The sequence below is a fragment of the Barbatula barbatula genome (assembly GCF_947034865.1).
Source record: "Barbatula barbatula genome assembly, chromosome: 2".
NCBI classification, from domain to species: domain Eukaryota; kingdom Metazoa; phylum Chordata; class Actinopteri; order Cypriniformes; family Nemacheilidae; genus Barbatula; species Barbatula barbatula.
The window spans coordinates 5,872,790-5,885,255 of NC_136767.1; the positions used below are offsets into that span (position 1 = coordinate 5,872,790).

The following is a 12,466-nucleotide window of genomic DNA, read 5'->3' on the forward strand; positions in this document are numbered from 1 at the left end:
GTGGCGCTGCGCAAGTGTGATCATCATATGACACCCAAGTACCGCGAGAGTAAATTGGAAGTACCAGTTTTGACTCATTGTCGCGGTACCTTGATGTCACACTCCGATCGGTCAGTGCTGCTGCGCGTGAAGTCGAACACGTCTTCAGCGAGCTCAATTAAGCGGGAGGGACTTTAATTATCCAACTCAACGTCCAATTAGTAATTATGTCACTCCATGCAGATGTGGTTAATTGTTAATTTAAAGGATCGAAGGTGGACTGAGGTCTCGCTTAGCTGATACGGGGTTGTAGCTTGCAGATTTGGCTCTTTGAAGTTAACCGAGGATGATGACAGAAAGTTTGATATTGCATCTCCTAATCCTGACTTTAACAGTAAAGTTCAGTGATGTGAGGGCTTTTCCGTTGAGCTCAGAGCCCCGTATACACTATCCATCCGGTCAGTCGCAAATGAGCGAACATTTACCCTTATGGAAACCCACAAACCAAGTTAAACATTCACTGGGGAGACATGTTACGCGTGTTAAAACTGTAGCTGTTACTTGCCACGAAAGTTACATGGAAATTGCTATTAAAGCGGATCTTTTTGATGTCGACCTACCCGTGGATGCTGCCGAGCTGCGGCTGGGCCTCGGCACTCAACTCATACCTGCGTGCAAAGTGAGGGCGTTCTGGAATGAGACGTACATTATAGCTGCTGAACTCACTGACTGTGGCACTCAACACTGGGTATGATCATCCTTTCCTTGATTGCTTTCTAATGGTGCAGCAATGTATTTATTTGGAACCTGAGACCTAAAACTTGGGCACCTTGTTACTTCTGTTTTCAGATTACAGACGACTCCCTTATTTACACCAACTTCCTCATCTTCTCTCCACAAATATCTCCAGACGGGGTTATTCGTCTGGAGGAGTCTGTGGTTCCGATTGAATGCTATTATAGCAGGTTGTTGGCTTATCCACTTACTTGATCCTATACGTATTGGTTAATTTCATTAGTGTTTAAAGCCAGGGTCAAGGCTGTGATACTATCAATAAACCATAGTCTTTTGGTTAATTATTTTGGTAACACCTTGTAAAATGATAATATTTGTTGGTGTCTTTTATCTCAGGAAGTTTGATGTAACCAGTTACCCTATCAGACCAACGTGGATTCCCTACGGCGCAACACAATCTGCAGCCCAAGACTTGCAGTTTTCACTAAAGCTAATGACAAGTATGTGTAGTGCCGGGGTGAAAGTAACTAATTACAACTACTCCCGTTACTGTAATGAAGTACTTTTTGGTTATGAGCATGTTTAAGTCTGTAATTTTATATGTACTTCGTTACAAATTTAGCTAAAACTTTGCTACTTTTTTATCGCACTTGTTACGTAGTCTTACAATTTCCATAAATACTCAAACCTTTGATGGGCATTTTACTAGCGAATAAAGATACCCGCCCATTAATGGACAAATAGATTTTAGATCGAAAAGATTTGTAGAGCGGATCTTGAGCTCAGAAAATAGGTTTGGAGAAACGAGCACATTGATACTCATGACAGCCACGTTAAATACAGTGAGAGAAACACTGGAACTGCCCCTCGTGACATGATAGTTTTGCTTTATCTAACTCGCCTTGTTAAAGATGGCATGTTCAAGATGTTATTTTTCTCTTGTGCAGGTGATTGGCGCAATGAACGGGCATCTTCTGTGTATTTCCTGGGTGACATCATAAATATTGAGGCTTCTGTTCTTCAATATCATCACACTAACCTCCATGTATATTTTGAGAGCTGTGTTGCTACAGTGACTCCTGATGTTAACTCAGTCCCACGATACACATTTATTGAAAACCACGGGTAAATGCATTCATTAGAGTATCTTCAATCTATATTTTAAGTCATTAAAAGGATGTTTTGTGTCTTTGCAGAAGGCGTTGACATGTTTTATTTAATTTACTTATCTCCTGGCTTCTGAATGTTTTTAAATGCTAGTATGTTTGTGGAAGTAAGTATGAACCTTTGGCATGCGAGTTGGATCCTATTGCTTGGTGAGGGACAGTGTGTGTATTACTTGGTGTTTTGCATTCTTTTGTTCTGAAAGCAAAAATATGCAGTTTGTGCTTGTAGGTAAACAAAAGAGAATGCATTCTAATTAATTGATTTTGCAATCCCTTTCCCAAGCCCCTAGACTCATCAACAAACACTTCTCCCCCTTAGGTGTCTTACGGATGGACAGCTAACAGGATCAAAATCTCGCTTCCTGCCCAGAAATCGGAATGACAAACTTCAACTCCAGCTCGATGCCTTCAAGTTCAACAAGGAGGAGAGGCCAGAGGTGTATATATAGTGGTTCTGATTGAGGGTTTGTAATTGATATTTTAGGTTCATGTTGGAGTAGGAATCATTTGCTGTACCAAAATAGGATTCTGATGTTACTCACGTACTTCACTTTGTCACGCAGATATACATCACTTGTACTCTTCAAGCTTACCCGGTTATGGATGTAGTTAATCCCACTCATAAAGCATGTTCCTTCATCGATGGAAGGTGACTTGTGACTGTTCTTTAGTATTTGTATATTATGGGTTCCCACAGCATATTTATTAATATCCAGATGTCTTATTATAAAGTGACGGGGAGTGCAGTCTCGAAACTTGATTGAGGATTATAGATGACACTGGATAGTATAGATATTTTGGGGCAAAGGTTGTGGGAACTTTGCATTCGATGATTATGTACTTACAAACTAATGTCTACAGCGTTCTTTTGGGAACTTTTTTTTTTCTTTTACAAGCTGGAAGTCTGCAGATGGAGGTGATTGGGCTTGTTACAGCTGCCAAAGACAGAAGGAGTTCGCTCCATCTTTCCGCTCTACACCGGAACAATCTGGGCCCCCTTCTAATCCTGCACCAGACCAGGCCCCATCTGCCCAAAGGCTCATGAAATTCCAACCCAGAATGCAAGCAGGTTCCGCAGATTCTGTTAAATCAGTGGCTGCTCCTTCCTGGAGAAATGTAATTATTCCTCAGGAGGAAGAGCGTGAATCTGTGGGTAAGCAGTAATGGTAATTGGGGTACTGGCTTTGTTTTTATTACCACTTCCCGTTTCAAATCTTTAGTGCGGAGACTTTATACATGCTATTATTACAATTACAATGCAAATCTGACTGTTGATTACTGTGCCTACAGGATGGGAACAGGAAGCAACTCTGGGCCCACTGGCCATATTTTCAAAGAAAACCAATATGGGATCTTTGCCTCCCCCTCGAGTGAAGGAGGGAGTCCCTCCCTTGCCTTCTCTCAAAGACAAGTCGCCAATGCCTCATAACAGTCTATGGAAAAATGGTGTCATAGCAGAGATGGGTTTTCAACCAGACTCTGAAGGGAATTTAACGCATCCCCACTATTTGGACACCACTGAAAAAGCCATGACCACTAAAAAAGCCATGACCACTGAAAAAGCCATGACCACTACAAGTGAGGCAAAACCGGAGGAAAATGACGACAATGAATATAACGCTGATGACTATAACGATGAGGCCGACGACGATGAGGAAGAGGAGGAGGAGGAGGAGGAGGATGATGATGATTATGGTGATGCACGCAATGCCGCAGATGAGAACTCTGAAGAGAGACATGCTGGAGAAGATGGTAGAGGCCTGTGGAAAACTAAAGATCTACCAGAAGAAGGTAAGATTATAATGTTTAGTTGATTTTGGGTGAAAAAGTTGACACCGCACATCTCCTGTTTACAATACATGCATCTCCCCACTACATGAGCAGCTTTTCTTTTTCAGATTTTGAAGAGCGGTTTACAACTCGTCCCCCGGCCAATGAAGTGCATGCACTGGGCACAAGGACTTTACCACTGGATGATGTGGATCACCTTTCTAAGGACTCCTGAACTCCTTTAATCTAAAGGCTTTGATTCTACGAGATTTTTACATTTGATCAAACTGTGGTTTGGTAAAACCATGCTCAAGATACTGTCATTTGTAATACATTTTCACCATTTTGATCTAGGTCCAGAAATAAATGACTTTCATTTAGTTTGCTTCTGCCTCATTTACATGCATGCATTTTCATTGTTAACAGGGGGAGGGGGGCATGAGCTTTTACAGTAGTGTTGTCTGAGATGGCCAAATTCTGCACAGAATCTATTACCAGTGATCAGCGCAAGATGCATGCCAGTTTGAAATGTGTCCGAGTTACATCTGCCTTGCTCTGATGTCATGCTAATGACGTGTGCCAAATAACTTTAGATAGCCTGGCTGAAATCTGCAGGCGAGCACAGATGCATATAAAACATCCAAACGGGGCCTCACTATTCTCTCTCGATGTAAATGTAACTCTCCGAATTAATGCAGCTTCCTCTACGGGTTCCTGAAGAAACGGACATGCCATTTTAATGTCTGTGTGATGAAATTGTGTGCGATTAAGGAGACTGAATGAATAAACTGCGTAGGCAATTCCAACACCACTCGCACTTTTGAAAAGGGGCAGAGATTGTAACAAACCCTAGGTTTGTGGAATAAAACCTGCTCCCATACAGGTTAGGTTCACGGAGTAGGATACTATGGTTACTCCCGCTATAAGAGCTCAATTTCTGAAAGGGGCTTGATTTAGCCTGCGGTCGGGGGTTTGACCTACCTTGCATTCTGAAACGGCCCCCTGGTGTGTGAAACATGTTATGAATATGATAATACAAGCTTCGGTCAAGCGTTTCTTGATCAGTCTTATTTAAGGGAGAAAGTAAGCTCAATTTAGAACAACCTCAGATACACAATGTGTCAGCAAAGACTAAATGGTCTTGTCATGCTGTCTTCTGAACAGGAGTTAGAAAGACAGCTTGATTTGAAAGATCTAATCAAAGATTTTGCTGAGAGAAAAACACGGCGCTTGGCACTTTAAGAATAAGAAATGGCCACAGTGGCGGTTCTACATTGAATTGCACCCCGGGCGAGAACATCCTTGAGCGCCCCCCCCCCTCGAAAAAACTAAATTGTCATATTTTTCTTGACCTAAACTACAGTGGTACAAATTGAATTTGTCATTAAAATGTAATTGTACCACTGTAGTTGAGGTCAAGAAAAGTATACATGACATTGTTATAAAACAATTTGACAGAGTATTAACACTTAATGATATTTTACTGACATTCGATTTGTACCACTGGAAAAAAAGTGGTCAGAAAAAGATTCATGACAGTTATAATGGCCTCATGACAGCCAATGTCAAAACCAACAGAAGTACAGAAGTGTCCCCGTTTCTCAGTCTCTAAGGCAATATGGTTAGATGCCGAAACACCAGCTAAGTAGTGTCTTACATTCAATTATTAATCTGCTATGTCATGTTTTTATGACAATTATGACAGGTTAAGATGTATTGGTTAATGTAAAGTTGTCAACAAAGACCTCAAACAAACAATATTTGCATTAAAAATGTCATAATTGAGCGAATGACACTTAATGACAGTTGTCATAAATATGCATAAAACCTTCATATTCATGATATGTGTAATGTAGCAAATAAATAGCAAAGGTTATGTTCGTCTTAGAAACTAGCTACAGATTGAAAAATTCTGTTTGCTCATTACGGGACCTTACGTTAACCCAACTGATGGAAATAAATAATAATAACTGAACTTGTAACAGTTTTGTTGCAAAGCACAATATTATGGTGAAATTAGATCTCGTGTTTGTTGACTTAAAACCAAAATTGTTGTTGGTTCTACCTGCCCTGCGCGGGCCTCGAACCGGCGTCTGTCCGAATGACAGTCGGGCGCTCTAACGACTAGGCTAAACACCGCAGTGTTTTTTCACACTGCAAAAAGGCTAATAAACGTTAAGAGTAAGAGTTAAAATTAGCCCTTCAGATGACAACATGGATACAGTAATCATAACACGGAGAGAACATTATAGTTGCATACCTTTATCTTTTCAGCATGCAGGGGCGCCAATTTGCCAATTCCCCACACAATGAATGAATAGATAATAGATAACCGATTTGCGGCGGACCAGAGTTTCTTTTACTGCTCGTGCCGGTGCCGCCCCCCACGTGACATGAAAAAATGCCGCCCCGGGCGACTGCCCGGTTCGCCCGTGCCTAAAACCGCCACTGAATTATGGCCAGATGTTGACTGCTTTTGGAAGACTTCCAAGCAGGTTTAACAGTGTCTGAAAGAGAGAGGATACAATGCTTGTAATGACTTTATACAGTTATAATTATTTGCAGATATGTATGCAAAATTTTAGTTACTGTAATAAACCGTTCAAATTAATTTTTGTCTCTTATTGAAAGCAATATATCAATAAATCTTTGGAGTACAAATTAGTCATAGGTCCCAGAAAACCCCAGCGGCACCGCTGTACTGAGCACACAGCTTAAATCCTCATTGGGCTAGAATGTCAGCTGATTTCTTTTTACTTAAGCAAAGAGTATAGATACCAAGATGGTATGGACGTGTCGTCACTTTACCACGTGAGCACGCCAGAGCGCACCCCCGTGAGTGGCAAAACATTCAGCAAAATGACTGCTTACAATATCAGTGAACTCACTTCCGTGCAACATTTATGTGTCCAGTCAAGTCCAATTTCTTTGCAAGTCAATAGGGAAGTCTTAAGGATCACCGTCGAGTCCTGCTGCTTGTAATTTCAGCACATAATTTGTTTTTTAGTCCCGGTTTCTTTGTTTCTCCTATTCTCCTCAACCATTTTGCTGCGTGTTTTACCACTCAGGGGAACGTGTGTGACGCTCAAAGGAGGCGTGTCCAGTCGTGTTCACGTGGAAAAGTCACGTCAATGCATACCCTCTGTCATACCCTTGCAACACCAGAACCCTGCATTATAGCTGAAATTCAACATAACTGTGGATAATACACGATGATAAAAAGCCTTAGCTCGGTAGAAACCATGTCAGTTAACAGGGCTGTACATTAACTTATTTTGCACATAGCACAGTTGCTACAGAGCTTTAAAGTTTTATAGCACAGGACAAAAAGTTGAAGCACAAGTATAAAAAATGTGGAGTTTTGTTATTCAATTGTAAATATATTAATCCATGAAAAACTGTTGCATAGTATAGTAATTATAATAATAATTATTATTATTATTTCACTATAGTGAAATTCTTGAGTACTAAAGTATTTTAATATTATTTTAGTACATATTTAAGTATACTAAAGTGTTTATTAATTTACGAAAAGTAAATTCTTGATGAAATATTTTCATCTGGTTCAAATAAAGCGGACCTTTATTTTGCCGGGTCGTAGCGAAGACGCTTGAGTGTGTTGTTTAGGCAGCTTCACTCAAACAGTCGGTGCGTCCAATCCAGATGTATCGCCCTCCGAAGGGTTTTTCGGGAAGGGTACACCACACAAAACATCTCTTAAAATAAAGAGAAAATTACGTTGTTTTTCCTCATTTTCCAAGTGAATTTTAAACGGACACATTAAGATATACAATTGCGTTTTCTCTCTAAAATATACACATCAAGAGCTTTACTTTTCGAATGGCGTATGGCATGTGATGATCACTTCTGAATTCAACGCAGGGAGTGAAACGTAGGGCTGGGAATCGATTCCTATTATATTCCTACAAACAGGGTGATACTATAAAACTCCGTTATGTATGTGTTAGAGGAAAATTCTGTTAATGGTTAAAAGTATAGTTTCTCGGAGGATGTTTGCGGTAAAATGCCGTCACAACGGCCACAGAAAGCTTAGAAAACCTTACGAACCTACCACGTGACACAACAAGAGCGTAAAGTAAATACAATTTAAAGACCGCTCGGTCTTCGCTTTGACTACTGCAATTTGCACAACGGTACAAAACGGTGTAGGGTAACAACAAATAGGGAAAGAATATATGTATAAAGAATTGCGCCACGACTAATTGTTTACTTTATTGTTATTGCAATGTGAACTGTTTATGGTTATGTTTTTTTATAAATGTAAATCTCTTGGCCATCCACATACACAGGACGATATAGCCACGTGCCCGCTGGCTGGAGTTTAATGTCATTATCCCAGTAGATGTCGCTGTCCAACTTCTTATGGTGAGAAACGGCGTTGTTTTTTTACGGGGTCTAGGTTCAAAACTCATGCCTCTGTGCGGCCCCTGTGAAATAATGAAGACACTGCTCTTTGACATTATGCTGTTTTAAATGACATAAAAGTATGATAATGTCCGCTGAAAGCTTTCAAAGCTAACTTTATAATGGCTAACTAATGGGATCAAGCGGCGAACCGGAAGTCTTACGCATCCCATCAATTGGGAAACGCCCTGCAGATACCCCATAAATGACCACATCGGTGCGCGTGCGTATTACCTGCTTCGTTTACGAAGTTTCTTTTTGCCATGGCGAGGACAGACGGTATAAGTATAGGGATTATTGGTCTGTTATGTATTTATGTTACATGTGCTATCCGTAACTTAAAAGAGGGACCAATGATAGGACCAGATTCTAGACAGTATAAAACTGCGTCTTTGCCGAGAGATGACCATAAAGACGTGCCCACGAGCAAAGCTGCACCTGTGCAGGTAATTTGCACTGAGCGGACCATGGTTGTGATCATTCGTGCTGATCTTCACTCGAAAGGGCGTCGGATCTCTGCCGAGGAGCTGCGGCTTGGACTCGCCTCCGGGAGCTGCAAAGCGTCTAGATACAGTGACACTGAATATGTGATTGAAGCTGATTTGCATCAGTGTGGCTCTGAGCTATCGGTATGTATGAAAGAACGGGTGGTCTTATTCCAGAAGTTGAAATCTAAATTGATCAAACTGGTGGTTAAAGTTTACACTGATGTCATGAATTCCTAAATTATTCTCAGATTGAGGGAGATCATCTGGTATATTCAAATCTGCTGATCTACACACCTAAGCAGAACAGTTATGGTATTGTCAGGACAAATGATGCTGCAATTCCTGTTGAATGTCACTACAAAAGGTATGCACTGTATGTTTATAATACTTTTTTTGTGGCACTGATGCTTACCAACTGTATGATTTCTTTATACAACACAGGACTCACTTTGTAAGCAGTATTCACGCGAGACCATCGCAGGAGCCATTTACTTCAACAAAATCACCTATGGAATTGATCAGTTTTTCCTTTGAGCTTATGAGTGGTATGAGTGTGTAAGATTATGTAGAATTTAACATATTTTTCCTGCATTTTGACCCTTCATCTTTCCTTAAATTGCCTCTTAGATGATTGGAGGAGAAAAAGGTCTTCCAGTGTGTACCACCTTGGCGAAATTATGAATTTTGAGGCTTCTTTCGTGACCGCAGAGCATGCTCCGTTCAGAATGATGATGGACAGTTGTGTGGCCACCCTGAAACCTGATTCTGCATCAGAGCCCCGCTACATGTTCGTCCAGAATCATGGGTCAGTCGCGAAATTTTGAAGAACTGCGTGATGCCACAGATGAAAGCAAAACTCTTTATAGAAGATTCTCTGGTATACTGGCCAATTAGTTTGCTGAGGAACCTCAATGTAAGGCAACTGGAATGATCTTGTCTTGGATGGTCAAGAGACTGTTGCCCTCGTTTTAAATTACGATTTAACCTGATATTTGTGCTGAATAATTATTTATACTCTTGTGTAACAAATTCCTTGACGTCTGTGCTGCAGATGTCTTGTTGGCTCGAAATCGCCAGGTTCCAGTGCCCGATTCATGCCACGAAAACAAAACGACGTTCTTCAGATGCAGATGGATACTTTCCGTTTCAATGAAGACCATAGAAACTCTGTAAGCTTTTAAAATAATAAAGAATCTCAATTTTAAGTGATGAACAAAAGTGTTCAATTGTCGTTTAAAGATGTTAGTTGAATACAATGTTTTCGTAAGGATTGCATTTGCTGGTTGATTTTTACAATTTAGATCTACATCACATGCCATCTGAAGATTGTTGATCTGAAAGTGAATAATCTGAACAAGGCCTGTAGCTACTCTGGAAAAAGGTATGTGTAGTTTTTTGTCTAGACTAGCACTGAAAGGACCATCATCAGGTTTTCTTAGTGGTTATGATCACCCATGATGTGGACAAGCACAGTTTAGGTGATGAAATCTGTTGTCTAGCCGAGATATTGAAACATCCTAAAGCTATTAGTTAATTTGTAATCTTTAGTGATGAAACTACCATGAAGTTAAACAAAATGTATTAAAATCTGTACGTTTTATCTGAAAACAAGATTAAAAGATTAGCCTACGCTAAAACTACAAGACTCAAAAATTTTGTTTTTGGGAGAATTCTTAATATCCATATTTTTATTATATAGAATTCCAAAAGATTGAATGAGTCGCATTTAAAACTTTAAATTCACACCTGTGGTCAGGTTATATATCCATAAATTGGAATTTTGCTTTGCAACTACTGTAACTTGGCAGGGAAACTGTTTATTGAACATTAATGATGAATTTGATCTTGCTGTTACCACTATTTATAAAAAAAACCAATAGGTCCAAATAGATGACCTTGTTTGTGAAACCAAGGAATACATAGAAACTAACCACAGCTTCATGGTGCTATGGATATGAACAGAATCTGCTGTTAAATATTTGCATTTTTCATTTGACATTGACCAGCGTCATCCAATTCATTGTAATCTGATTTTGTTGCTTCTGCAGGTGGTTGAGTGTGGATGGTAAAAATGAGGTTTGTAAATGCTGTGAGACTGTTTGTGATGTCAACGATAAGCAAATCACAAAGTGGAGTAGCGGAAGTAGACCGTCTGTCAGTGGAGGTACGCTTTTCAGGATAGTAAAGGATTGAACTGGAATATAATATAAATACAGCTTTTTTTAGTGCTCTGTTCCTTTTGTTTTCTTTTAGATTCAGCAAAGTCCAAAATAATGATGCTTGGTCCCATTAAAGTTCTTGGCTAATTATGTGCTTAATCTTGAAAATTAAAAATATATTTTTCTGATTTTATGGTTTCATTGTGATTTAGCAGTTTTGCTGGGGTTCTGCACAAGTGGTTGGCAAAACAAAAAAGATAAACAGTGCCTTGCAAAAGTATTCATCCCACTTCATTTTATTCACAATATATGTTGCTTCCTTAAACTGCTTTAAATAAAAAATTACATTAATCTACACTCCAAAACAAAAAACTTGTGATTTGTGACACGTTTAGGCCAGGGCTATGCCTTCGATGAAATATTTATGTCGCTTTTATAGAAATGCCATCGAAGAATACAATACTGGTGTGCATCCTAAGACAAAACAATGGCACTGATATATTTTGAGATATTTGAGGGCAAGTTATATTCCGTTCATTTTTTACTTAAAATCATTTTAGTCTGGGACTAGCCTTAAGCCTTGTCTGTGAAACAGGGCCTTAATGTGCTTCTCCTTAAGCCACTCTTTGGTTGTGTTAAAGGCACATCCATGGCACATCCATGACACATCTTCAGTGATATAGTTAAGGGGAAGATGATCTCATCCAAGATTTTACAGTACATGGGCACGTCACTCAGCCCCTCAATGCGGTGAAGTCATCCTGTACCTGTGGCAGAAGGAAAAAAACTAAAGCATGTTTCCAACACTGTGCTTCTCTGTAGGGATAGTGTACTTGGGGTCATAGTCAGCATTTCCCTACCTCCAAAACAGGAGTCGATTTTAGTCTCGCAGCACTTTCTCCAAATTTTGATGTTCATTGTCAAACTTCAGATGAGCCAGGCGAACCTTCCTGGGCAGGATGACCTTGTGGGTGCTTCAGGACTTCGGTCTTGACCATGGTGGTGGAGAGGTTGAAATGGAAGATACAGATTCTGTTGTCAGGCATCTTTTATATACATAAGCTGACTTTTGAGTACTTAAGTTGACAGGACAAATCTGTGATCCATATAGGTACACAACCAATCTGTGGAGCCAGAATTCTTGCTGGTCGGTAGGGGATCAAATACTTATTTCACTGACTGAAATACATAGCAATGTATAACCTTTCTGTAATGTTTTCCCCCTGATGTCTTACTATCAGTGAAAATAAACAAACCATAAAAATTATAGACCCTTAATTTCTTTGTAAGTAGGCAAACTTACAAAATCAACAGGGGATCAAATAATTATTTCCCTCACTATACATTGCATAAGTATTCATACCCTTTTCTGGGACACTTGACACTTAGTTTTGCTTATTGAGGTTTCTACACTTCAAATGAAGTTAACCTGTGGTAAATTCAATTTAAGAAGTATGAGTTGGAGTGGCACATACCTCTCAATATAAGGTGCAACAGCTGAAAATGCATATCTAAGTAAAAACCAGGGTCAAAAGAACTGCCAGTAGTGCTCTGAGACAGGTTTGTATCAAGACACATATCTGGGGAAGAATCTGCTGTATTGAAGGTTCACAGAAGCATGTAGCCTCCATTATTCCTTAATGAAAGAGGTTTGGAACCACTGCATCTCTTCCTTGAACTGACCTCCTGTCCAAACTGAGCCATGAAAACTTGAAATATGCAACGTTTCTTTCAACAACTGTTT

General features: G+C 39.8%; 2 protein-coding genes across 2 annotated transcripts; both read left to right on the plus strand.

Annotated features, from left to right (window-relative positions):
- Nucleotides 1–211: 211 nt before the first annotated feature.
- LOC306904465 (zona pellucida sperm-binding protein 3-like) lies at nt 212–4,454 on the plus strand. The gene is made up of 9 exons (XM_079474383.1): nt 212–727; nt 829–944; nt 1,111–1,214; nt 1,662–1,839; nt 2,200–2,317; nt 2,444–2,529; nt 2,777–3,033; nt 3,171–3,671; nt 3,779–4,454. Exons 1-9 carry the CDS (start codon nt 326–328, stop codon nt 3,883–3,885), a joined length of 1,869 nt encoding a protein of 622 aa, XP_079330509.1. The 5' UTR covers nt 212–325; the 3' UTR covers nt 3,886–4,454.
- Nucleotides 4,455–8,033: 3,579 nt separating this feature from the next.
- LOC306891187 (zona pellucida sperm-binding protein 3-like) lies at nt 8,034–11,083 on the plus strand. Its single transcript, XM_079451250.1, has 8 exons — nt 8,034–8,704; nt 8,812–8,927; nt 9,005–9,108; nt 9,191–9,368; nt 9,615–9,732; nt 9,865–9,944; nt 10,612–10,727; nt 10,817–11,083. The coding sequence occupies exons 1-8, from the start codon at nt 8,339–8,341 to the stop codon at nt 10,867–10,869; spliced, it is 1,131 nt and encodes a 376-aa protein (XP_079307376.1). The 5' UTR covers nt 8,034–8,338; the 3' UTR covers nt 10,870–11,083.
- Nucleotides 11,084–12,466: the final 1,383 nt, after the last annotated feature.